Source organism: Cygnus olor, chromosome 1, assembly GCF_009769625.2.
Source record: "Cygnus olor isolate bCygOlo1 chromosome 1, bCygOlo1.pri.v2, whole genome shotgun sequence".
Classification (NCBI taxonomy): Eukaryota; Metazoa; Chordata; class Aves; order Anseriformes; family Anatidae; genus Cygnus; species Cygnus olor.
In genome coordinates, this window is record NC_049169.1 from 101,636,022 (window position 1) to 101,661,860 (window position 25,839).

At 44.5% G+C, this 25,839-nt stretch overlaps 1 protein-coding gene across 1 annotated transcript in view; it reads right to left on the reverse strand.

The window, feature by feature from the left end:
* The window catches only part of LOC121078243 (ephrin type-B receptor 5), a 93,424-nt gene that overhangs the window by 7,709 nt on the left and 59,876 nt on the right, over positions 1 to 25,839 (reverse strand). The window contains exons 7-15 of the mRNA XM_040574184.1: positions 18,483 to 18,607; positions 13,056 to 13,218; positions 12,103 to 12,217; positions 9,209 to 9,264; positions 8,976 to 9,095; positions 8,320 to 8,567; positions 7,216 to 7,431; positions 1,230 to 1,379; positions 887 to 1,080 (exon numbers count right to left, since the gene is read on the reverse strand). Of these exons, the coding sequence (XP_040430118.1) occupies positions 887 to 1,080; positions 1,230 to 1,379; positions 7,216 to 7,431; positions 8,320 to 8,567; positions 8,976 to 9,095; positions 9,209 to 9,264; positions 12,103 to 12,217; positions 13,056 to 13,218; positions 18,483 to 18,607 (1,387 nt within the window). The remainder of the gene's footprint in view (positions 1 to 886; positions 1,081 to 1,229; positions 1,380 to 7,215; positions 7,432 to 8,319; positions 8,568 to 8,975; positions 9,096 to 9,208; positions 9,265 to 12,102; positions 12,218 to 13,055; positions 13,219 to 18,482; positions 18,608 to 25,839) is intronic.

Here is a 25,839-nt window from a genome sequence, read left to right on the forward strand (position 1 = left end):
GGGTCTAGACCTATCATCTAGGTTAAGAGTTGCAGTGAGGAGGTTTCCAAGGCACAAAGATGAGACCCTGTACCTTTAGCTCTGTGACTAGCTACCCATTTCCAGAATGTGCTCTTTGGCTCTGAAGGTAAGCTAGGAGACAGTGTGTCATTTGGGCTCCAACACAAACCAGGTAGAACAGAGCAGTAGAAAGCCAAATAAATCACTAGCATTTTCTACTTTTCTTGGCATCTGAATCTGCCCCAAAGCAACTCATAACTCTCTTTCTGTGTTGTTTCTAGTAAACTGGGCATTACCACACACTTCTCCTTGCCCTCAGATGTAGAGTGTATTGCAGTGGGCCAAGATTTACAACCATGGCAGAAGTTCTCCAGGCCACCAGGATTAATTCCATCATCAGTCCAACAGCTCTATAATCTTGGCTCCATTTACACCTCCACCCCAAGACTTCTCCTTTGCCTTCTCCTGCCTCCATCAGGCTGCAAAATGCAGATGGGAAAATGTGGGATGCAAGCTGCAGTTTTCATTAGTTTTAGCTACAGAATTTCTTTTCTCCATGATCTAAGGTCTTCTCTTCCTTCATCACCTCTTGCGATCACAGAGTTTTGTGCAATCATTCATCCCCTCCATCCCCAAAGCTCCCTCACCATATCAAGATCTTTTCTCTCTTCACATTCTGCACTTACAACTCCTAATTCATCCTCATCACCCACTAAGTGAATCAGGATATACAGTTCTTCCAACCATCTCCCTCAAATTTTCCTTTCTTAATTGATCTCAGTCTCAGAAGAAAGGGTTGGAAAAATGTCTGATTCACTGCCTTCCTTTCCTTGTGATGCCTACCCAGAGACCAGCTGTATTATTTTGCACTAAATCATCATCTCACCTGCTGCTCCCAGTGCCAGTGGCTTTGAGAGCAGATGGCTTGCGGATCATTTTATCTAGGGCACTAACTATTTGTTCAAATTTGGGTCTCTGGACCCGCTCCTTCTGCCAGCAGTCAAGCATCAGCAGGTGCAAAACAGTTGGGCAGTCCGGAGGTGGTGGCAGGCGATAGTCCTGGTCAATAGCATTAATTACCTGCAGGAAAAGAAGAACTAAGTTTTACCACAGTTGGGAAAATAAAAGACAAACAAGCTTCAGTCACTTGGCAGTGTATGACTTTCTTTTACTCGAATTGAAACAGAGCAGAAAGGTAGATGCACATTCCCACCATTTCCCAAACTTACATCCTGATTGGACATGTCCCAGTAAGGTCTCTCACCATAGGACATCACTTCCCACATGACAATGCCATAGCTCCAGACATCACTGGAGGAGGTGAACTTGCGATACTGGACAGCTTCAGGGGCAGTCCAACGGATGGGGATTTTGCAGCCCTAGAAAGTAGTCAGGGAGTAACCAGAATGTTAGTGAGATAAGAACTACTGGGGAAAATTACATCACTGACCTGGTCAGAGGCCAGTAGCATGACACAACTCTGAAATGATGTGCCAGTTCAGTAATATTGCCTTGTAGAAATTGATAGTTTAAATTTAAATTATGCCAAAGGTTTCTACCTTGTTCCACCTACACATGAAGATGAAAAACAAACAAACAAGCAAACAAAAAACAAAAAAAAAAACCACAACCAACCAACCAAAACAAACAACAGAATCATGCCCCCTGACAACTCCAAATTCTTAGTGTAATGGAATTTGACTCTTATAGCTCTTCTTGGCAGCATTAGAGAAGCAGCAGACAGTCAAATCCTCCTGAAAGTCTCAACGATTTGGAAATCTAAAACCATGTAAAATAAAACAGAACAGAACAGAACAGAATAGAATTGAACAGTTCAGCTGGAAGGAACCTACAAAGATCAAGTCCAATTATCAGACTATTTCAGGGCTAATCCAAAGTTAAAGCGTATCATTAAGAGCATTATCCAAATGCCTCTTGAACACTGACAGTCATGGTGCATCAAACACCTTCTTAGGAATTCTGTTCCAGTGTCTAACTACTCTCTTGGTAAAGAAGTTTTTCCTAATGTCTAGTCCGAACCTCTCCTGACAGAGCTTTGAGCCATTGCCACACGTTTTGTCACTAGATACCAGGAAGAAATGATGAGCACCACCCTACCACCCCTCCTCAGGAAGTTGTAAAAAGCAATGAGGTCACCTCTTAGACTTCTTTTCTCCAAACTAGACAAACCAAATGTCCTCAGCCACTCTTCATAGGACATGCCTTCCAGAGCTTTGATCAGTTTTGTTGCCATCCTCTGGATGCATTCAAGTATCTTAACATTCTTTTAAAATTGTGGAACCCAGAACTGCATACAATATTCCAAGTTAGGCCGGACCAATGCTATATGTGGTGAGATAATCATACCACAGAATCATAGAATGGCTTGGGTTGGAAGGGACCTCAAGGACCGTCTAGTTCCAACCGCCCTGCCATAGGCAGGGATGCCACTCACTAGATCTGGTTGGCCAAGGCCTCATTCAGCCTGGCCTTGAACACCTCCAGGGATGGGGCAGCCACAACTTCTCTTGGCAACTTGTTCCAGTGCCTCACCACCCCCTGAGTGAAGAATTTCCTCCTAACCTCTAATCTAAATCTCCCTTCTTTTAGTTTAAAGCTTTTACCCTTGTCCTGTCAATATCCGATTGAGCAAAGAGTTGCTCTCCATCTTTTTTATAAGCCCCCTTCAAGTACTGAAAGGTTGCAATGAGGTCACCCTGGAGCCTTCTCTTCTGTAGGCTGAACAGCCCCAGTTCTCTCAGCCTTTCTTTGTAGGAGAGGTGCTCTAGCCCCTTGACCCTTGTGGCCCTCACATAATAATCACAGGATATCACATCTTTTGACTGGCTGGCTACGCTGTATGTAATGCAACCCAGAATACAGTTTGCCCTCTTGGCTGTCAGGGTATACTGCTGGCTCATATTGAGCCAACTGTCAACCAGCACCCCCACATCCCTTTCTTGAGGGATTCTCTCCAGCCACTCATCTCCCAGGCTGTGCTTATGTCTGGCATTACTCAGTCCCAAGTGCAGAATCTGGCATTTGTTCTTGTCAATTTGACAAGAATCTCCCTTCTTACAGCATTCTTATAGCATCTTCTCATAGTATTGTGATGGTCCAATGCTCCAGTCTATCTAGATCCCTCTGCAAAGCTTCTTGTCCCTCAAGAGAGCCCACAGCACTTACAAGTTTAATATTGTCAGCAGTTTTAATAAGGATGCATTCAGCTCCTGCATTGAGATCATTGATAAAAATACTGAACATAACTGGCCCCAAGATTGAGCCTTGGGGAACAGTTCTAGTGACTGGCTGCCAGCCAGATATAATTCCATTCACTGCAGACATTTGGGCCTTACTGTTAAGCCAGTTCTTCACCCAACATACCATGTACTAGTTCATCTCACAATTGAACAACTTGTCCAGAAGGGTACTGTGAAGGGCAGTATCAAAAGCCTTACTAAAATCTAGAAAAACTACAACTGCTGCCTTCCCTTCATCTGCTAAGCAGGTGATCTTATTACAGAAGGAGATCAGATTAGTAAGAAAGGACTTTCCTTTCATGAACCCGCGTTGGCTGGGCTTGATGATTGCTTTATTCTTTAAATGTCTCACTGGAGCGCAGGATAATTTTCTCCATAATTTTCCCAGGTACTGAAATTAAACTAACAGTTCTGTAATTTTCAGGGTTTTCTTTCATGCCTTTCTTGTAAACTGGGATAACATTGGCTAGTTTCCAGGCAACAAGGACCTTCCCAGATTCCCAGCATTTTTGGTAGATAACTGAAAGGGGTCCTGCTATAACATCTGCTAAGCCCCTCAGTACTCCAGGATGAATCCCAGCAGGCCCAGTAGACTTAGAAACATTCAACTGATACAACTGGTACCTTATAATTTTGGTGTTAACAAATGGAAGTTGCTGCTTCCCCAGTCATGGTTGTCCTGTTTTCAGCTGGGATAGAGTTAATTTTCTTCCTAGTAGTTGGTATGGTGCTATGTTTTGGATTTACAATGAGAATAATGTTGATCACACACTGATGTTTAGTTGTTGCTGAGCAGTGCTTACGCTCAGTCAAGGGCTTCTTAGTTTCTCATGCTGCCCTGCCAGCGAGGAGGCTGGGGGTGCACAAGAAGCTGGGAGGGGACAGAACCAGGACAGCTGACTCAATCTGGCCAAAGGGCTATTCTGTACCATATGACTCATGCTGAAAAATAAAAAAGGGGGGACTTGGCCATGGGGGGAAGACCACTGCTCCATGAGGTCTGGCTAGACATCAGTCAGTGGGTGGTGAGCGGTCGCTTTGTGCATCACTTGTTTTGTGATCCTTGCTTGTTAAGTTACTAGCTTCATCCAGTAATAGTCCAATATTTTCATTAGACATCCTCTTGCTATTAACATATTTGAAAAAGGACTTTCTGAAATATCACTGTCCAGTTTCAACTCTGGTTGAGCTTTTCCCTTTCATGTTTTCTTCCTGCAAATGCAAACTGCGGCTCTGTAATCTTCCTGTGTGGCCTGACCTTGCTTTGAGAGATCATACGCTTTCTTTTTCTGCTCGAGTTCCAAAAGAAGTTCCTTGTTCAGTCAAGCAGGTCTTCTGCCCTGCTTACTTGATTTACAACTCAGTGGGATTGCCCACTCCTGTGCTTTTAAAAGGTGGTTCTTAAGAAGTACCCAGCTCTTGTGGACCTCTAAGCCCTCAAAAGCAGATTCCTAGCAGACCCTGCTAACTAATTCCCCGAGCAGTTTGAAATTTGCTCACTTAAAACCAAGGGTAACAACTTTACTGACCATTTTCCTCACTTCATCAAATATTTGGACAAGGTCTATAAGGACAAGACCTACTGATCCAGAGATTTCTTTAATTGCCTATAAAATTACTCATCAGTACTATCATCCTGACTGGGTGAACTACAACAGAAACCTATCATAACATCTGCTTTATTGTCCATGCCCCTTACCCTTACCCAGAGGCTTTCGACCACATCATTCCTAACTGAAAGGACTGTACTATCAGACCTCTCCCTTACATACACTGCAACTCCTCTACCTCATCTGCCCTGCCTATCTCTCCTAAACAGATTATAGCCCTCTGTCTCAGTACTCCAGTAAGGGGACTCCTTCCACCAAGTGTCACTATTACCAATGACATCGGAGATCTGGGAACAGACTGAAGTTTCAAGTTCCTCCTGTTTGTTTCTCATTTCTCTTTCAAAGAGTTCTCTTTGTTCTACATGCATTGATGTACAGGCATTTCAGATGGGCTCCCAAACCCACAGTGCTCTCTGGACAGGCGTAAATGCTCCCATTAACTGTGCCATCCCATGACTTGCCTACAGCATTCCTGGCAGTATAGCTTTCCCCCATCAATCCAATTTAAAGCCCCCTCAATCAGTACTGCTAGCTTACAGGCAAATAAATATTTTCCCATCTAGATAGATGGATCCTGTCAGGCCCCAGCACACATTGTGTCTTGGAGAATCTGCTGTAGTTACAAAAAATCAGAGTTCTAGCAAAGGCACCAGTGTTGGAGCCAGATTTTGATATCCTGAGTTTGCTTGTTCCTTCCAATGTCTTTCACTTTACTAGGAGGATAGAGAAAAACACTACCTGAGCACCTGAATCCTTTAGTAGTCTTCCCCTTTTGATTGACCTGAAACTTCTTCATTGATACGATGGCACCTACATGAAAGAGCAGGAGTGGGTAATACTCTGAAGGCTGTACTAAGTTACTCAGTACTCTAGGGACCTCCCTGATCGCTGGGAAGGCAGAAAAATTCTCCGGAAAGATTATCCTGTCTGCAGATGGGTGCATCATTTCCCCTCAAGAGGGAGTCCACTACGACCATAACCCATAATGTAAACAATCAAAACCTGCAACTCCAACAACAGACAAACTGAGTAGGTTTTCATTAAGTCTTTCTTCCTTCTATCTCAACCTTACTGACTTGCAGTTATAACCTGACAGATGAAATATGACTGAAGTGTTAGTTCTTCAAAACACGCACATCTAAAACGTGTCTCTCCTTTCAGTGACTGAATTCTTCTTCATCCCCTGCATATTAAATGGTAGTTTCAACCCACCTGTTACTCTCCCTCATCTGCCCCCCACTTTTGTAGTATGTATAACAGGCACCTTAATTTCATAGGCAATAAGTTCATTTGATGGTTTATAGTAAGCCCATAAATATTTACACTGGTTATCTTTTCTACAGGACAAAAACCAAAGCCCTCTTTCCTCAAAAGGTGGTAGCACAGACTTCAATCTCTCCTTCAGTCCTTTTAATTTCCTGTAAGAAGCCAATAAAAGGGAGAAGATAACCAGTTTATGTAGTTTGTCCTACTCACCATCATTCGATAAAGAACTGCACTGATACTCCATGCTTGCAGCCCAGAAGGCCAACTGCATCCTGGGCTGCATCAAAAGAGGTGTGACCAGCAAGTTTAGGGAGGTGATTGTCTCCCTCTACTCTGCCCTCGTGAAGCCCCACCTGGAGTACTGTGTCCAGGCCTGGGGCCCCCAGCACAAGAAAGATACGGACCTGTTAGAGCGAGTCCAGAGGAGGGCTACAAAGATGATCAGAGGACTGGAGCACCTCTCCAGTGAAGAAAGGCTGAGAGAGCTGGGGATGTTCAGCCTGGAGAAGAGAAGACTCCAGGGAGACCTCACTGCAACCTGTCAATACTTAAAGGGGTCTTATAAAAAGATGGAGAGTGAGTTTTTGCTCAATTAGATAATGATAGGACAAGGGGAAATGATCCTAAAGTAAAAGAGGACAGATTTAGACTAGACCTTAGGAAGAAATTCTTCACTGTAAGGGTAGTGAGGCACTGGAACAGGTTGCCAAGAGAAGTTATGGATGCCCCATCCCTGGAGGTGTTCAAGGCCAGGCTGGATGGGGCCTTGGCCAGCCACATCTACTGGGTAGCATCCCTGTCTATGGCAGAGGGGTTGGATTTAGATCGTCTTTGAGGTCCCTTCCAACCCAAGCCATTCTATGATCCTGTGATTCTATTTCACATGGCAGAGTGGATCAGATACTCAGTTACAGTTCTCTGATGGTTTGGAATAGACAGCCCACAAAGTAGAAGGCTGCATCCCACTGGTCTCTCTGGTCTCAAGATGGACTAAATAGGGTGCACCAAATCAAGGAGGAACACAGAACAAATTTATAGATGACAGCACTGCAGTAACTCACTCCACAGTAGGAACTCACCAGAGCTCCAGTATAGGTAGGATTTGAAGCATCATCCTCCAAAAAGCGGGACAAACCAAAGTCTGAAACCTTGCACACGAGGTTACTGTTGACTAAGATGTTACGTGCTGCCAGGTCACGATGCACATAGTTCATGTCTGAAAGGTAGCGCATGCCAGCTGCAATCCCTCGTAGCATTCCCACCAGCTGTAACACGCTGAACTGTCCCTCCTTTTGCTGAAAGTGAAGAGGTAAACACAGGCTTTTATGACCACAGGAAATGAAACCAACAGGGGAGACTAACAAAAAGCATGTTAATAAGGTGGATTTATGAAGTTAGAGAACATCTTCACACAAACTCTAAAGGTTCAAGAACAGCAAACAAGGAAGGAAAATGGCCTTAAGGCAATGAATCTCAAAGTCAGGCATTGGTGATCTACTTCTGAAGACAGATCTCATATTGTAGACATATCCTCCTTTAGCATCTTATGTCTAGTCTCTCATTAACTACTAAGATGGCTAAATGAAGGGGAGCAGACAAATCTGTTCTTACTTTTTTGAGATCTTTACAATGAGTTCTATTTTTTATACAATGAGTTCATGTGCTCTTCAAAATGCACCTGCCAAAGTAGTTGGGTTGAATTAACATCTGAATCAATAAAGAAAGAAGTGAAGCATCTATACTACAGAAATGTCTGTATTTTTGTTTCATTATTAGAAAAAACACTGGAGACTCTGAGTCCAAAAATAATGACAAGTTTAATTACTTGAAGTCACTTGAAAACATTCAGTGGAATTAAGCCTGAATAGTAGACAAATTCTGGAGTATGCACATAGGAACTAGAAGTCCATGTACAAAGATAAACAATTTAATATCAATGAGTTTGAAAGGTCAAAAATAATGCAGAGATCTTATATGATGGGTGAGCTTTTGGAATATTTTCATCATGCTGGTCCAAAACTGATTAGCCTGGTAATTTGCTTTTATTTCTATTGCACCTGCAGAGGGCAACTGAGAACTTGTAGTGATGAGGGAAGAGGAAGGGCAGGCAATCCTATCAGAATCAAGAATGGCACACCGCAAGGTGAAGAGGTAACAGTTGTGGGGGAGTCTGGTTGTTGTACCCTGAGGAAGGAATCCAGTGATCCATTATCCATGAACTCTGTAACAATCATGACTGGTCGGCTCTTGGTGACCACACCCTCCAGACGGATGACGTTGGGATGCTCAAATTGCCCCATGATGCTGGCCTCACTCAGGAACTCTTGCCGCTGTTCATCTGTATAACCTGACTTCAATGTTTTAATAGCTACTGTGCATTCACGTTTCCCTGGGTGTTTTAGGCGCCCAAAGCACACCTCTCCAAACTCTCCTGTCAGGGAGGGAAGAAACACACCTCAAGTAAGAAAACACAGCAAAATGTTTAGTCAATTGCACTAAAACAATCTAATATGGAAGACTCCAAGCACTGCTTGGAAATATAGTTACCAGGACCATTTGGGTCAAGGTAAAGTTCTCAATAAAGGCTCTGAATTCAGTCTGGTCAGGTTCAGGTTCAAGGTTCAAAATGAGGAATTCAAATGGGTCTTCGAAGGGTGTTTTTAAATTTGGTTTGGAGCCAGCATCTGAGTTTAAGTAGGTTAAGATGAATTTTGCCAAAATGAACATTAGCTAGCCTGAGAGACTTGTGTGTCATGGTTGGGTCCACTTCAGGACAGTAATGTGTCAGGTGTCAAGGTAGGCAAGAAGGTGCTTCAAAATCTGAAGATGCTCACACTACCTGATCCAATGACCTCCTCAATCTTGATGAAGGACACATCAATCTCCCTGGCAAACTCTCGAATAGCTTCATTGGGATCCTCGTAGGTTGAAGGATCAATGTAGTATTTTACTCCAAGTCCTGCAGTAGAGGAGACAGCCCAAAACATCACCAGAATCAACCCCTGAGAGAAATAGGTGCTAGTGACTCCTGAAGAGATAGGCCTTTGGCATCTGTTGCTCAAGAACGCTTACCTCGTGTACTGATGTACTGCTGCAGGCGGTCTGTATATGGAGTCTCCCGCCTTTTACTACAGGACGTAAAAGAAAGGAATGTCAAAACACATGCAAGTCTCCCCTAGGATGTTAGGGTAGGCTTCTCAGTGCAAGACTCAGAGAATCTTTGAATTCAGCGATATAAGTGTTAAGATCCTGCCCATATCTTCGTAACCAGTGCTAGCTTGGTTTCTATCTGGTAGTTTTTACACTAACGTGTACAACACCACTTTAGACATGACAAATGATATGGAATTCAGCACTATCCTGAAAAAGAAAATTGCAGTTTAATGTTACTGTCTTGGAAGTCTTCTTGGTATTCAGGATAAATTTGTATTTTAATTTCATTTAATTACTACAAATTATTCTTTTCAATACTACTAGAAACTATTTCCTATGATGTCTTTTAAGTTCTTCAAAAACATTCTAAGAACCATGTATTCAAATGACAACTGCATAAAGTACATAAATTCCACCCCACAAGATTATTTCTTTATTTCTCTTCCTTCTCTCCTAACAGCATTTACTTTGACTATTCTTTTCATTATAGTACTCAAAATCAACCACACAAAATCAGATGGACAAAAATCTGTTCTGTGATCTATACACAAGCAGCTCAGAATAGGTACAGTCTTTACTGCTGTAATATTTATTGCAAATAAGCATCTAAATTACAGTATCATAGGTGATTCTCAGCATTGGCACTTCTCAAATTTTGTTATCCCTTTAAATATGTGCTATTCAAGTCATTTTTTCCCACACAATCTAGATGTTTTCCAACTTCCATCTTATTCTTCGTTTGCTCGTAATATCATCTATTTTTTCAGTCACTTCCTTTGTTCGCAACAATATTTATAAGCAGCTTTTTTTCTCCCTGAAGATGTACAATTCATGCTAGTTTACAATCTTTTCTAAATCATGTTAATTATACCATTGATATAATTATGCCATTGATATATATAATTCATTGTAAATCAAACCCTGGTTTCCTATAGTATTCCTGCTGTATACAAGAATTCTTGCCCATTTATATACTTTATCATTTCAGCACAAGACCTTCAATCTGATTCAATTAGCATCTGAAGTCAGAATTTCACGAAACATAATGTTACCTGTCTTTACTAAGAGATCTAATTCTATCATTCTGTCAGGAAGCTGTGTATTATTCCCACTTGTGGAGCTTATTTCTTAAAATTCTGCTAAAATTCCAAAACCACAGATATTTCTACCTTCAAAGTCTGTTCTTTCTGTTGTTGAAAGAAATTGTCTTTACTGGGGACCCATACCTACAAGCTGTAACTGTGCTACTCCTCTTGATAGTAAGGTCTACATTCAGTTTTTTATAGGTCACCTGACATGTTAATGGTTTGGTATCATAAAAACAAAATAAAACAATTAGCTAAAATAGGTGTCGTGTATTAGCTGGACAATATGCACCATGCATATGGACAGCTGGACATTGTGTATTAGCTGGACAATATGCACCAAAACCAATTTATTGTATTTGTTTCCACATATATTCTGTCTTTTAAATAGCACATTTCATGTGGACTTCTTCATTTCCTACATCAAACTTCCTTTTCTTATCAAAGACAAATTTTAAACAGAAATTTGATATATCTACTTTTTCTGAATCAGTATTACATGATCCTTTGTGTATAAATTAAACTATTTTTATGACATTTCTTATTTATGTATATACATTTACAGAAACCTATTAATGTTGTTCCCCAACACAGATTTGGTAATACTAATTTACTCTGGGTTTGCATCATTTTTTTAGAAAAACATATGCCTTATTGAGTTGTGCACATAATATCACATTCCCAGCTGTAAGAAATTGTATTTTAACAGCTCAAAGCTACAAAAGGAGGCAACAGTGCAAATATAACAATATTTGGTAATTTTCTTCTTTCCAGCAAGAAAAATATTAAAAGTATAAATTCACACAAATGGAGAAAACATTTATAAAACAAAAAGAAAAAAAGAAGAGAACAAAAAAAGAAATGACTAAAACTAAAGTAAAGTGATTTATACTTTTCTTTAGTTCAACAGACAAATCTAAAATGTTCCACTTGTGCAGAGGCAAAGTAGACCAAAGACACAGAAATCCATTACGGACAGTCCAGGGGATTAAGTTCAAACTTCAATAAATTCAAGAAGCAGGTGATGACTGTTTCTCTTCTTCCCCCTCCACCATTGTTTACTTTTGTGTGTCTAGATAGCTCTGCTAGCCACCTTTACTTCTCTTTGTTTTTAAAATTTCTGCCCCACTCTCTCACTGTGACAGACTGTCTCTACATTGACTTATTTTTTTTTTTCTCCAAAATGGAAAGTGGTGTTTGATTTCTTTAACCCATATTTTATGAGTCTGTGTTCCATGGAACCATGTAAAATGTACAGCTTTTATTCTTCAGCAAATGAGCTACAGACTCTCAGTCCTTGGTTAAAGAGTAGTTTGCAGTTCCTCAGCACCTTCTTAATTAATGTATCTAAATATTTACTCTACCAATCCTTCATCACATCGTTTCATTCTTCACTTGCTTGATTACAATGTAATTTGCAGTCACTTCTTGACAGTGATGAATTTAAATACCTTTTGATCACCAGCTTTATAAAGCTTCCATTGTGTTCTTAGTGCTACCTAGACAAATCTCAGCTAAGTAAGTACATGAGTGGTTTACCAAAGGAGAGGCTTCTGACGGGGGAGCAATGGGGCAGGAATTTTCCTTAATTAGAAAATGTCATCTCAAGGACATCTGAATAAACGTAGATCGGGCTGTTTCCCTTGGGAATGGATTATGAAGCCAGGGTAAGAAAGTTCCACTGTCTAGGGTGCAGGCACTGGCACATGAGAAAATCAAGGAATTCACCTCTTGAAGATGATGGCAAGGATGGCAATGGCAGCAATTACCAAGAAGGCTAGACCACCAAGCGCTGAGCCCACAATAAGTGGCAGTCGGTCCTGCACCATCTCCGAGCGCTCCCCTAGCAAGGAAGACACACACATACACATACAAATGCAGAAGACAGGAACAATTAGAGTTTCCCATCTGCTCACCTAGGACTCACCCATAATTCCAACCCTATCAGCCCTTTGCCTTCCAGGCTAGTCCTGGTAATTTAGCAAATGCTTGTCTTGATTATTGCTCTGCCCCTGCAATTGGGCTTCTCCAGTGCTTTCCTTCCTATTTCTGAAAAACCAGTACTCCATCTCAAAACACTTTTCCTTGTCCACTGACATGTGACTAGCCATTTAAGTATAATCCAGTTCTAAACCTGGGCTTTGATCCCATTGCCCCTATTATTTTAGCTTGTAGATAACACACAAGTACATTTGATACAGACCAAAGGGCATCACAAGGCAGTATGTTGGTCTCTGTGTGAATAGATGGTGATACTCTTAGACAGATGGTAAGGTTCTGTGTATATGTCCTGTGTACTACTTGTCTTAAGACTTTCAGAGCATTCAGCTGTAAGTTGTCCTGTGACAGCTGGAGACCAAACTAGAGCAGTATATAGTGCTACGCACTGTAATACCCTCCTAAAGAGGGTTCTACTGACACACTCTGCTCCTGTTGATCAGAGGAACGGAGGTATATGAGAACAAGGAGTAGGACGGAGGAATATGGAAGTAGCAGTGGCTAAGGGAGTGTAAACAACATGCTCTGACACCATGAACTTTCTTTGACAGAGCAAATCCACATATGCAAATTCCTATATACAGGCACACAAGTTGAGTAGTAATGTCTGGTAGCAGTCCTCCCAGAGGATATGTGACATACACTAGTGAAAGACGGGCATGTGCAGATCTGAGTACACTTACCTCCCATTAGAGTTTGAAAATACATCTTTCCGCTGTATGGACCATAGCCCACTGCTGTTCTAGCTCGTACTTGGAAGGCATAGATCTTGCCTGGGCTCAGATTTAATATGGTGGCCATGTTAGTTTCGCTAGTCAAGGTGAATGAATTATCCTCATCTTCTGCCTGTGAATGTCAGTGACCAAAAAGGAATGTGAGACTTTTGCCCATACGGCTGGCTCTTCTCATCAGGGAATGCTGGTTTCCATGTGCATCCAATATTCTTTGAATCCGTTACAGAATCACAGAGTCACAGAGTCATCTAGGTTGGAAGAGACCTCCAAGATCATCTAGTCCAACCTCTGCCCTAACACTAACAAGTCATCCACTAAACCATATCACTAAGGGCTACATCTAAACGTCTTTTAAAGACCTCCAGGGATGGTGACTCAACCACCTCCCTGGGCAGCCCATTCCAATGCCTAACAACCCTTTCGGTAAAGAAGTTCTTCCTAATATCCAACCTAAATGTCCCCTGGCGCAACTTTAGCCCATTCCCCCTCGTCCTGTCACCAGGCACGTGGGAGAATAGACCAACCCCCACCTCTCTACAGCCTCCTTTAAGGTACCTATAGAGAGCAATGAGGTCTCCCCTGAGCCTCCTCTTCTCCAGGCTAAACAACCCCAGCTCCCTCAGCCGCTCCTCGTAAGACTTGTTCTCCAGACCCCTCACCAGCTTCGTTGCCCTTCTCTGGACTCTCTCGAGCACCTCCATGTCCTTCTTGTAGCGAGGGGCCCAAAACTGAACACAGTACTCGAGGTGCGGCCTCACCAGAGCCGAGTACAGGGGGACAATCACTTCCCTAGGCCTGCTGGCCACACTACTTCTTATGCAAGCCAGGATGCTGTTGGCCTTCTTGGCCACCTGAGCACACTGCTGGCTCATATTCAGCCGACTATCAACCAGTACTCCCAGGTCCTTCTCCGCCAGGCAGCTTTCCAGCCACTCGTCTCCCAGCCTGTAGCTCTGCTTGGGGTTGTTGCGCCCCAGGTGCAGGACCCGGCACTTGGCCTTGTTGAACTTCATGCAGTTGACCTCAGCCCATCAGTCCAGCCTATCCAGATCCTCCTGCAGAGCCTTCTTTCCCTCGAGCAGATCGACACACGCACCTAACTTGGTGTCATCTGCAAACTTACTGAGGGTGCACTCGATCCCCTCATCCAGGTCATCGATAAAGATATTAAAGAGGACCGGCCCCAGCACTGAGCCCTGGGGGACTCCACTAGTAACCGGCCTCCAACTGGATTTGGCTCCATTCACCACAACTCTTTGGGCCCGGCCATCCAGCCAGTTTTTAACCCAAAAAAGCGTACGCCAGTCCAAGCCACGAGCAGCCAGTTTCTCGAGGAGAATGTTGTGGGAAACGGTGTCAAAAGCCTTACTGAAGTCAAGGTAGACCACATCCACAGCCTTCCCCTCATCCACCAAGCGCGTCACTTGGTCATAGAAGGAGATCAGGTTCGTCAAGCAGGACCTACCTTTCATAAACCCATGCTGACTGGGCCTGATCGCCTGCTTGCCCTGCAAGTGCTGCGTGATGACACTCAAGATAATCTGCTCCATGAGCTTCCCTGGCACCGAGGTCAAACTAACAGGCCTATAGTTCCCCGGGTCTACCCTCCGGCCCTTCTTGTAGATGGGCGTCACGTTTGCTAGCTGCCAGTCAACTGGAACCTCCCCTGATAGCCAGGACTGCCGATAAATAATGGAAAGCGGCTCGGCCAGCTCCTCCGCCAGTTCGCTCAGTACCCTCGGGTGGATCCCATCCGGCCCCATCGACTTGCGTACATCCAAGTGTCGTAGCAGGTCGCCAACCATTTCTTCATGGATAGCGAGGGCCACATCCTGCTCCCCATCCCCTTCCACCAGCTCAGGGTACCAGGTATCCAGAGAACAACCGGTCTTGCCACTAAAGACTGAGGCAAAGAAAGCATTGAGCACCTCAGCCTTTTCCTCATCTTTTGTAACTAAGTTTCCCCCCGCATCCAGTAAAGGATGGAGATTCTCCTTAGTCCTCCTTTTTGCGTTGATGTATTTGTAAAAACTTTTTTTGTTATCTTTAAAGGCAGTAGCCAGACTGAGCTCCAGATGAGTTTTGGCCTTTCTAATTTTGTCCCTGCACAGCCTCGCAACATCCTTATAGTCCTCCTGAGTAGCCCGCCCTCTTTTCCAAAGATTATAAACCCTCCTTTTTCTCCTAAGCTCGAGCCACAACTCTCTGCTCAGCCAGGCCGGTCTAGTTCTGCGTCAGCTCGTCTTTGGGCACGTGGGGACAGACCGCTCCTGAGCCGTTAAGATTTCCTTCTTGAGGAGCGCCCAGCCTTCCTGGACTCCTTTGCCCTTCAGAACCTCCTCCCAAGGGACTCTGCCAACCAGTGACCTGAACAGCTTAAAGTCAGCCCTCCGGAAGTCCAAGACAGCGGTTTTACTGGTCCCCTTCCTGACTTCGCCAAGAATAGAGAACTGAACCATTTCGTGGTCACTCTGCCCAAGACAGCTCCCAACCACCACATCTCCCACCAGACCGTCACTGTTCGTGAACAGAAGGTCTAGCGGGGAACCTCCCCTGGTAGGCTCTCTAACCAGCTGCATCAGGAAGCTATCTTCCACGCTCTCCAGAAACCTCCTAGACTGCTTTCTCTGGGCTGTGTTGTGCTTCCAGGATATGTCTGGGAAGTTGAAGTCCCCCACGAGAACAAGCGCTGACGATTTCGCGGCTTCTGCCAGCTGCCTGTAGAACTCCTCATCCGTCTCCTCATCCTGGTTCAGCGGTCTATAACAGACCCCCACCAGGATGCTTGCCTTGTTGGCCTTCCCTCTGATCCTAACCCATAGGGACTCAACCTTATCATTCCCAGCCTCAAGTTCCTCAACATCTAAACACACTCTAATATAGAGAGCCACACCACCACCCCTTCTGTGCTGCCTGTCCCTTCTGAAGAGCCTATAGCCAGACATTGCAGCACTCCAGTCATGAGAGTGGTCCCACCACGTTTCCGTGATGGCAACCAAGTCATAGCCTTCCCGCTGCACGATGGCTTCCAGCTCGTCCTGTTTGTTGCCCATGCTGCGTGCATTAGTGTAGATGCACTTCAGCTGGGCCATTGCCATCTTCCCCGGCTCTGCCATTGTTCCCCCTGGCACAGCTCCAACAGGCCTTCTTTCAGCCCCATCCCCCTTCTTTCCTAGTTTAAAGCCCTCTCAACGAGCCCTGCTAGCTCCTGGGCTAGGATCCGTTTTCCCCTTAGAGATAGGGACCCGTCTGTGGCCATCAGGCCGGGTGCCGAGTAAAGCGCCCCATGGTCAAAAAACCCAAAATTTCTGTGTTGGCACCAGCCTCTGAGCCACGTGTTAATCAGGTGGGTTTTCCGTGTCCTCTCGGTACCCCTCCCTGCTACTGCAGGGATAGATGAAAACACCACCTGTATTCCCGCTTAGGCCACTAACCGTCCCAGTCCCCTAAAGTCCCGTTTGATAGCCTTCAGGCTTCTCTCATCAATATCATCACTGCCAGCCTGGACTATCAAGAGGGTAGTAGTCAGAGGGGCGGACCAGGTTGGGAAGCTTCCTGGCAACATCCCTGACCCTGGCCCCAGGGAGGCAGCAGACTTCCCTATGGGTAGGGTCAGGTCGACAAATAGGGCCCTCCGTTCCCCTGAGAAGGGAGTCGCCTACTACGATCACCCTTCTGTCTTTCTTGGTGGAGGCAGTCTTGAGGCGTGGGGTCGGCTTCCTCGCCCTAGGCATCCTCCTGGGTAGACTTTCTACCTCGTCCTCACCCACCAGCCTCCCAAGCTCCAGGGCCTCAAATCTGTTGCGTAAGGGGACCTGGGAAGGTGGGGCCGGTAGGGGGGGGCGTTGCCTGAAAGGTCGAGCAGGAACCTGTCTCCATCCCTCCTCAACTTCTAGGTCGCCACCCTCTGCCCGATAGCGACAGGGCAGGGGGTCCATCCCCATTTGGGGTGTCTCACCCCGGTACCTCTCCTTCAGGCCCTGCAGGGAGTCACTCCACCAGTCTATCTCCCGCTCACACTCCCTGATAGCCCTCAACCTCTCCACCTCCTCTTTGAGTTCTGCCACCAGGCGGACCAGGTCGTCCACCTGCTCGCACCTCACACACACGGCGCCTCTGCTTCCCTCAGATGGCAGCAACAGGCTCAGGCAGTCCCTGCACCCAGAGACCTGAACTGCCGCATTGTTGAGCAGGCGGCCAGTCTGGGTGGCCACAGACTTTCTAGTGAGAGTGCTCTGCCTAGTGAAGACCATCGCAATCCAGTTAGCAGTCGACAGCCGTTAAAGATGTCGTTCTTATGGGCGGGGGGAAACTCTGCCCTCTCCGCCCTGCCTGCGCGAACTGCCGCGCCCACCCTTCTGACGCGCCACGCCCTGTTCGCCGCGCTCCTGGTCGCTCGCGCTCCCTAGGGGCTGCTTTTGAACGGCCGGAGAGGGGGCGCTGCTGGCTCCGCTACGCCTCGTCAGCCTCCCTCGCGGGGGCTGCCGGGTCCTGGCGGCTCCCTCGAGCGGCCTCGATGTCGGAAAAAAAGCCCTGCCTGTCCCGATCCCCCGCTCCGCTGCAGAACGCGTCTGCCCCGGAGCCGATCGCCTCGGCAAGTGTACAAAGTGATACAGAGTATCCCAACCCCACTTGATATTCTAGACCTGACTTCCTCACACACTACTCTCTGCTTCTTACTGCTGCTTTTCATTCCCTTATACCTAGGTTCATATATTTATATAGTCATATATTCACATATATTTATATGACAGATCAGATATAGGGAATGGGAGCTTGTCTTAATAGTACTATGGACCTCTTTCCCTTAAATCAATTAGGAGTCATGAAAGATGTGAATGGAGAACAACTATATATTTGTCACCCTGTAATTTCAGCACATAAACATGTAACTCAGATCTGCCACTTAGTAAATGAGAGTGCATTCCTCCACCCAAAATCTCTTGGAGATGTTCATCCAGGCATAAATTGGGACACAGAATTTCCCTCCACAAATAAAACACAGGATGTTGCAGTGAGTCCAATTTCAATATAGACATTTGGAAACTTGATGTCCTTCCACTGTTACCTGTATCAGGTAGTACTAAACTTACTCAGTTGTTTCAGCTACAGCTTTTTAGCTTAGCTACAGGTGTCTTCTCCCTTTTTAACATCATCCCCAGATGGTCCCAAGCTGGGAAATGCAGATGGACAGATGTTAAATTAAGAATATATTGTGAACTTCTGTGCTTGCTATAGTTTGTTCTTCCCTCATTACTGAAGCGTTTTATCCGCCTTATCCAGTCTGATCCAAGGGTTCATCTCCCAGAAAGGCTTCCCCTTTCTCTTTTGCATAACAGCTATATAACAATCTGCACTGCATCACTCTCTTCTCACCTTGTCAAAATAGCGTAGCTGATAATCCAGGATAACTCCATTGGGCTGGTCTGGCTGAGGCCAAGACAGTGTGATGCTACTGGTAGTACGACTCACCTGATGCATCATAGGGACTGCAGAGGGGACTGGAATGAAAGAGAGAGAGGAGAGATTGCAAAGGGAAAAGGTTAACAAGGACCTGTAGTTGAATATTTATTATAATGAATTAAAAACTTAGGTCAAACCCTCCTTTAATTTCCCTTAATTTGCATTATGAAATATTTTGTAACATAACCAGAAGAAACCTAGCTACAATTTTACTCTACTGAGAAATAGATACTGCAGTTCAGTTGCAGATCATAAAGAATGAAAGCATCTAATTTTCACAGCCTGATCTAAAGGCTAGTTCACACTAGTTCCTGAATCTCATGCCAATCCCCTGCAGGACGGTTACCTAGATGGCAAAACTACTGTTGTATTTGAGACTCTCAGTATCCCTGCAAGTCATTAAGCCACAGAAGTCCAGTCTGAATGGGCTTCAAATCAACTCTATGGCCTGAAACCAACAGCTCCAGGAACAGAGTCACTGTTAAGTGTGTATGTGTGGATCTTCACACACAGTTTTGCTGTCTGGTCTTAAAAAGCATGGTAACTTTCTGTTTTAGTGAACAGGCCAGCTTGGTATACTACACAGATAGAGCTGTCAACCTTCTTGATTCCACTAGGATATTTAGTGCTTAAAGTCTGTGTCAGATACTAATTATTGTAGGGAAAATTCAACTTCTCTTTTATGCTGGTTTTACTCAGCATGGCAACTGAGCTCCACCACTACCGCTCTCTCACTTCCCCTCCTCAAAGGGAAAGGTGAAGGAAATATGATGGAAGAGGCTCAAGGGTTGAGATAAGGACAGGGAGATCACTCAACGATTATCGTCACGGCCAAAACAGACTCAGCACAGGGAGATTAATATAATTTATTAACTATTACTAACAAGCTAGAGCAGTGAGAAACTAAAAACAAACTAAAAACACCTTCCTCCCACCCGCCCTCTCCTACCTCCACCCCACAAGTGGCGAAGGGGAACAGAGCAGAGAACAGGGCCTGTAGTCAGTCTATGACACTTCATAACTGCCGCTCCTTCACAGTCACTCTCTTCCCCTGCTCCAGCATGGGGTCCCTCCCACAAGATGCCGTTCTTCCCAAACTGATCTGTATTGGGTTTGTATGGCAAGGTTTTGGTAGCGGGGGGCTGCAGGAGTGGCCTCTGTGAGAAGAATCCAGAAGCTGCCCCATGCTAGGTAACGGCCAGTTTCAGCTGGCTCCAAAGAAACCTGCTGCTGGCCAGCACTAAGCCAGTAAGTGATGTCTGTGCCTCTATGAGAGCAGATTTAAGAAAGGGAAAAAAACTGCTGGGGAACAGCAGCTGGGAGAGTAAGGAGTGAGAAACAGTCCTGCAGACGCCAAGGTCAGTGCAGAAGGAGGGCAGGAGGTGCTCCAGGTGCTGCAGCTGAAGTTCCCCTGTGGCCTGTGAACAGGCCCCTGGTGGAGCTGACTGTCCCCCTGCAGCCCATGGGTCCCACATGGAGCAGATCTCCATGCTGCAGCCCGTGGAGGAGCCCCCGGTGGAGCAGGTGGATGTGGCCTGGAGAAGGCTGTGGACCATGGAGAGCCCCCACAGGAGCAGGCCCCGAACCGGAGTTGCAGCCCGTGGAGAAGAGTCCATGCAGGAGCAAGGGGTCTGGGGGGAGCTGCCGCCTGTGTGGGACCCATGTTGGAGCAGTTTGCTCCCAACAGATGGACCCCATGGTATGGACCCGTAATGGAGCAGTTCTTAAAGAACTGTTCGGTGCTGCCTTATCTAACATGGGGCAGCTTCTGGCCTCTTCTCACAGAGTCCACCCCTGCAGCCCCCTGCTACCAAAACCTTGCCACATAAACTCAATACACCTTTATGTACAAAGCAAGGATCTGGTCATCAAACATAAAAGAAGGCTTTGGAAGCATGAATCTAAATGAGAAGGCAAGTATGAGCTTGTGTCTACTAACTTTAGAAATCTTCTGATAGGTTGTTCTAAAAGTCTGAAGCTCAGCTCAAGACTTTCAGATTTGCAGTACTGCCATTACTTATCACTAATTTGAAACTCATTACATCAGAGGAAGGTGTTGGGAGGAATGGGTTAAAAGTGGAAGATTAGGAAGGAGGATGGGATCAGAATGGAAGACTGGTGAGGAGGATTGTAAATATGATCAAGTGACCTTGCAGCTGGGAATGCTTAAAGTCTAGGTAGTAGTAACGTAGAAAAGCACATACATTGTACATACTGCTGTTTATGCTCTGTGTGTTTGGCAAGTGGCACATATGTATTTAGCTAACAGCTGTTTGGTAGACTCAGAAGTGCCCTATCAGACACGCTTGAGCTCACAGCCTTGGTATAGAGAAGATCAAAGAAGTACAGTGAGGATCACAGCACAGTGGTATAAACTGTTCCTGTGCATACCCTTGACAAACAGGTGTAAACAGCAGGCTGGTGATCTAGCATGGACTGAGCTTAGCAGTGCCTGTGTCCCTAGATGTGTGCATGTGTCCGTGTGTTGCTTCAGAGATCCCCCAGTTGGTGAGGTAATGAAAATAAATCTACAGTTTGCATTTTAGCCACGAGCCTGTGGTTCTTCCTGCTGCCTGTGCTGACTCACACAGAAGAAAACAAAATATTGAAGATAATGTGATAAATTATTTCAAATTCAATTTTTAGTTCACTGAGCTAAAATTAGATTACAATGAGCAACAATCCAGCCACTATTTGGGGTAGTTTTGCTTTTCATTTTATTGTTGTCTAAAGGCATCATTCACACGTTCTGATGATACCAGAAGTACGGAACACCTAATTAATAGCAGGCCACTTCCAGAAGTAGTTAGTTCTTCTAAAAAGAAGAAAAAAAATGTATCTTCAGAGCAGGAAGGGAGATGAATAGATGTTAAAGCCACTTGCACATGAGGTTTTCTGGAGAATGAAAACACTCTTCAACTACAAGGTATCCCCAGGATAATGCCATCTTAAGGTCATATTGGAGACAGTCATTTCAGTGATACATACTTAATATGCAGGTACCTCTTAAGGCAAAGGTCTAAACCAGTAAAAACATTCAGTAATCCACCTATCTGAAACAGTTCAGATTTTGATACTCAGGTTTGCCTCTTATTTCGGGTCAAAATTTATTAAACATTGACCAGGGATCTCTCCTACCATTTCAAGTAAATAGATATCTTGATTTCTCCTTTGAAAAATCTCATATAAATACTAAAGTGATGTGAAATGTGAACACACGGGTAGGCGGAATGTGTACATATCTCCTGTCAAAAGCTTATTAATAAAGTTCCTTTCCCAGTGTTGACAAATTAGGAAATACAAAGTTCAAAGTTTGGTGTCTTAAGACTACACCTATATTGGGAGAAGAACTCATTGAGAGCAATCCTGCAGAGAAGGACTTGGGGATTCTGGTGGATGAAAAGCTTGACATGAGCCAGCAGTGCATACTTGTAGCCCAGAAGGCCAACTGCATCCTGGGCTACATCAAAAGAGGAGTGGCCAGCCAGATGAGGGAGGTGATTGTCCCTCTCTAAGTACTAAGTACTCCAAGTGGGGCTCTTGTGAGGCCCCACTTGGAGTACTGCATCCAGGTGTGGGGCCCCCAGCACAAGAAGGATGTTGACCTGTTAGAATGGGTCCAGAGGAGGACCGTGAATATGATCAGAGGGCTGGAGCACCTCTCTTATGAAGATAGGCTGAGAGAGCTGGGGCTGCTCAGCCTACAGAAAAGAGAAAGCTCCAGGGTGACCTCATTGCACCTTTTCAGTACTTAAAAGGAGCTTATAAAAAAGACGGAGAGTGAGTTTTTGCTCAATCAGACAATGACAGGACAAGGGGAAATGGTTTTAAACTAAAAGAGGGGAGATTTAGATTAGAGGTTAGCAGGAAATTCTTCACTCAGAGGGTGGTGAGGCACTGGAACAGGTTGCCCAGAGAGGTTGTGGATGCCCCATCCCTGGAGGTGTTCAAGGCCAGGCTGGATGGGCCTTGGCCAAACAGAACTAGTGGGTGGCATTCCTGCCCATGTCAGGGGGGTTGGAACTAGATGATCTTCAAGGTCCCTTCCAACCCTAGCCATTCTGTGATTCTATGATACCATCATATAGCACATACAGAACAGCCAGACCCAATCCACACCGGTTTATGAAAGGCAGGTCCTTCTTGACTAACCTGATTTCCTTCTATGACAAGGTGACTCACTTAGTAAATGAGGGAAAGACTGTGGATGTTGCTTACCTCAACTTTGGTAAAGCTTTTGACACTTTCCCACAACATTCTCTTGGAGAAACTGGCTACTTATGGCTTTGATGGGCATACGGTTCTCTGGGTAAAAATTTAGCAGGGTGGCTGGGCCCAAAAAGCTGTGGTGAATGGAAACAAATCCAGTTGGCAGCCAGTCACAGAAGTGTTTTCCCCCAGTGCTCAGTACTGTGGCCAGTTCACTTCAATATCTTTATCAATGATCTGGATGAGGGGATCGAGTACACTCTCAGTAGGTTTGCAGATGACATCAAGTTAGGCAAGAATGTTGATCTGCTTGAAGGTAGGAAGGCTCTGCAGAGGGATCTAGATAGGCTGGATCAATGGTCCAGGACAAACTGTATGATGTTCAACAAGGCTAACTGCTTGTTGCTGCACTTGGGTCACAACAACCCCATGCAATGCTACAGGCCTGGGGAAGAGTGGCTGGAAAGTTGCCTGGCAAAAAAGGACCTTGGGATATTGGTCAACAGCCAGATGAATATGAGACAGCAATGTGCCCAGGTGACCAAGAAAGCCCACAGCGTCCTTGCTTGTATCGGAAACAGTGTGGCCAGCAGTACTATAGAAGTGATTGTCCCCCTGTAGTTGGTGAGACTGCATCTTGAATACTGTGTTTAGATTTGGGCCCCTCACTACGAGAAAGACATTGAAGTGCAGGAGTGCATCCAAAGGAGGGCAACAAAGCTGGTGAAGGGTCTAGAGAACAAGTCTACAGTGGCTGAGGGAACTGGGGTTATTTAGCCTAGAGAAAAGGAGGCTGAGGGGAGACCTTATTGCTCTCAACAGCTACCTCAAAGGAGGTTGTACTGGGTTGGGGGTTGCTCTCTTCTCCCAGGCAACAAGCAACAGGAAAGAAGGAAATGGCCTCAAGTTGCACCAGGGGAAGTTTAGGTTGGATATTAGGAAAAATTCTTCACTGAAACCATTGTGAAGCATTGGAACAGGCTGCCCAGGCAAATGGTTGGATCACCATCCCTGGAGGTATTTAAAAGATGTGCAGATGTGGTGCACGGGGACATGCTTTAGTAGACTCGTCAGTGCTAGGTTAACAGTTAGACTTTATGACCTTGGAGGTCTTTTTGAACCTAAATGATACTATGATTCTACCCTGTACCTGCTTCCACTGAAGGGCCAAGAGTATGTTCCTTTGCATGCCAACTATCAACAATTTTGTTAACGGAACACTGGTTTCAAAGCTTGTTTCATATATACATGCATCCAGTTCTTTGTTGATTTATCACTTTTACTAATTTTGCTATTTTCGCATAGGGTTTATAAATGGAGACATGCAAGGTTTGTGCCTAACGACACAATCCACTGACAGCTGAAATCATAGGGCCTGATTGAACCAACTATTCACTGAAAGCAAACCTGTTTTGAGATCAGATTTTTAAGGAAGTCTGAAAATGACTGTGTGGGGTTTTTTTGGGTTTTGGTTTGTTTTTTTGTATTTTAGCATTACTATTTATGAAATAGCAAGTGTATGGATAAATTCTTGCACAAGTACCACATATAACACCTAATGGAAGATATAAAACAGTCTAACCATTGGGTAAATACAGCTCCCAGATTCTATTTTTCATGGGCTGTCAATTGTAACTCTCCTACGTGTCAGGACAATATTCTTCCTGGTAGCACACCATGGTGGATTTAAAATATTTAGAGCACCATGAAAATGCTACATTCTCTGAGTTACTAATGTTTGGCAAGTTTCTGCTGTTCCTTATAATGCTGATGTCCTTGACAAGCTACATGTGCCTGCAAGCCTAAGAATTTTTCTATATCAGCAGACAAGGTAAGGAAGGAATGTGAAGGAAAGAAGGATACCTCTTCTGCTTCTCAAGCGTTACTCAAGAAGAGCCTATTGATTCAGATCTCCAAAGACCTTTGTGAAAAACAACAACAAAACAACAACAAACCTGTCTTCCCTTGATTTAGGAAGTGGACTGGAAGAGATCTCAATTTGGATCAATATAACCTGTTGCCAACTAATCTTGAGCATAGTGAGGTGTTATACAGCCCATGTTTTCTTTAAAGGATGTGCTAAGCTCCCACAGCATTTCCTCTTCTATCACCCAAAGAGGCCATATAGCTGGGCTTGCAAGCACCAAGAAAGAGAATAAGCCCATGGAAGAACTGATTTTTTGATGAGCAGCAAATTGGAGCTCTGCAAATATCAAAGGAAACTAGGTCATCACCATCACTTATTTTTTAGCTTCATGCATGCGATTCACCAATAAATAGTGCTTATGATGCATTTGCTTGTTTTATCAAGGTATACCGAAGATACAATAATAAAAGATTTTATGAAGAGATTCCTTATCTATCAGTACACATCATACACAAATGCTACCTGCCTGTAGGCCTGACAGACATGGCTTTTGGAAAACAGGAATCAGGATATCTTTATTGCCTAGGAGCTACTTTAACACTGAGTGGGATCACAAAATTTAGCTACTGAAAAAATAAATCCAAACAAAAGGTCAGAGGTCTACAGATTTTATAGAAATCATTAAAAAATAATTAAACTCACCCTCAGCTATGCCTTCTTCTGTAATGCAAGCCCCAAATCTACCATTCTCATATTATCGTTTCTCCTCCTTTACTTCTTCAGGTATCCTATTATCCTCATATTCTCAGCAAATGGCGTTAAACCCAAGCTTTGTTCCACACCCCATCTCATTTATAATCTTCAAGGAAGATGTCTGAATACAGAATATAAATCACTTTCTTCATGTCTTTAATATCTTTTCTTTCTTTTGAAAATGCCCTGTCTTTTCCACAGACTTCAGTTGAGTTCTGACCCTTTCTCTAAAATATCTGAAAATCCTGAAAAAGTATCTCGGGTTGTCTTCTGTCATAACCTTGTACTAAAATTCCTGTGTATGAAGAGTGCTTTAGAAAGGCAAATTGGTTAGTTATTTTCACCACCTGTACCTGTATTATTACTATTTCTTACAAATGGGTTCCACTCGTGCCTAATATACAGAGAATTTTCCTTTATATCACAAGGTGCCATGTGACA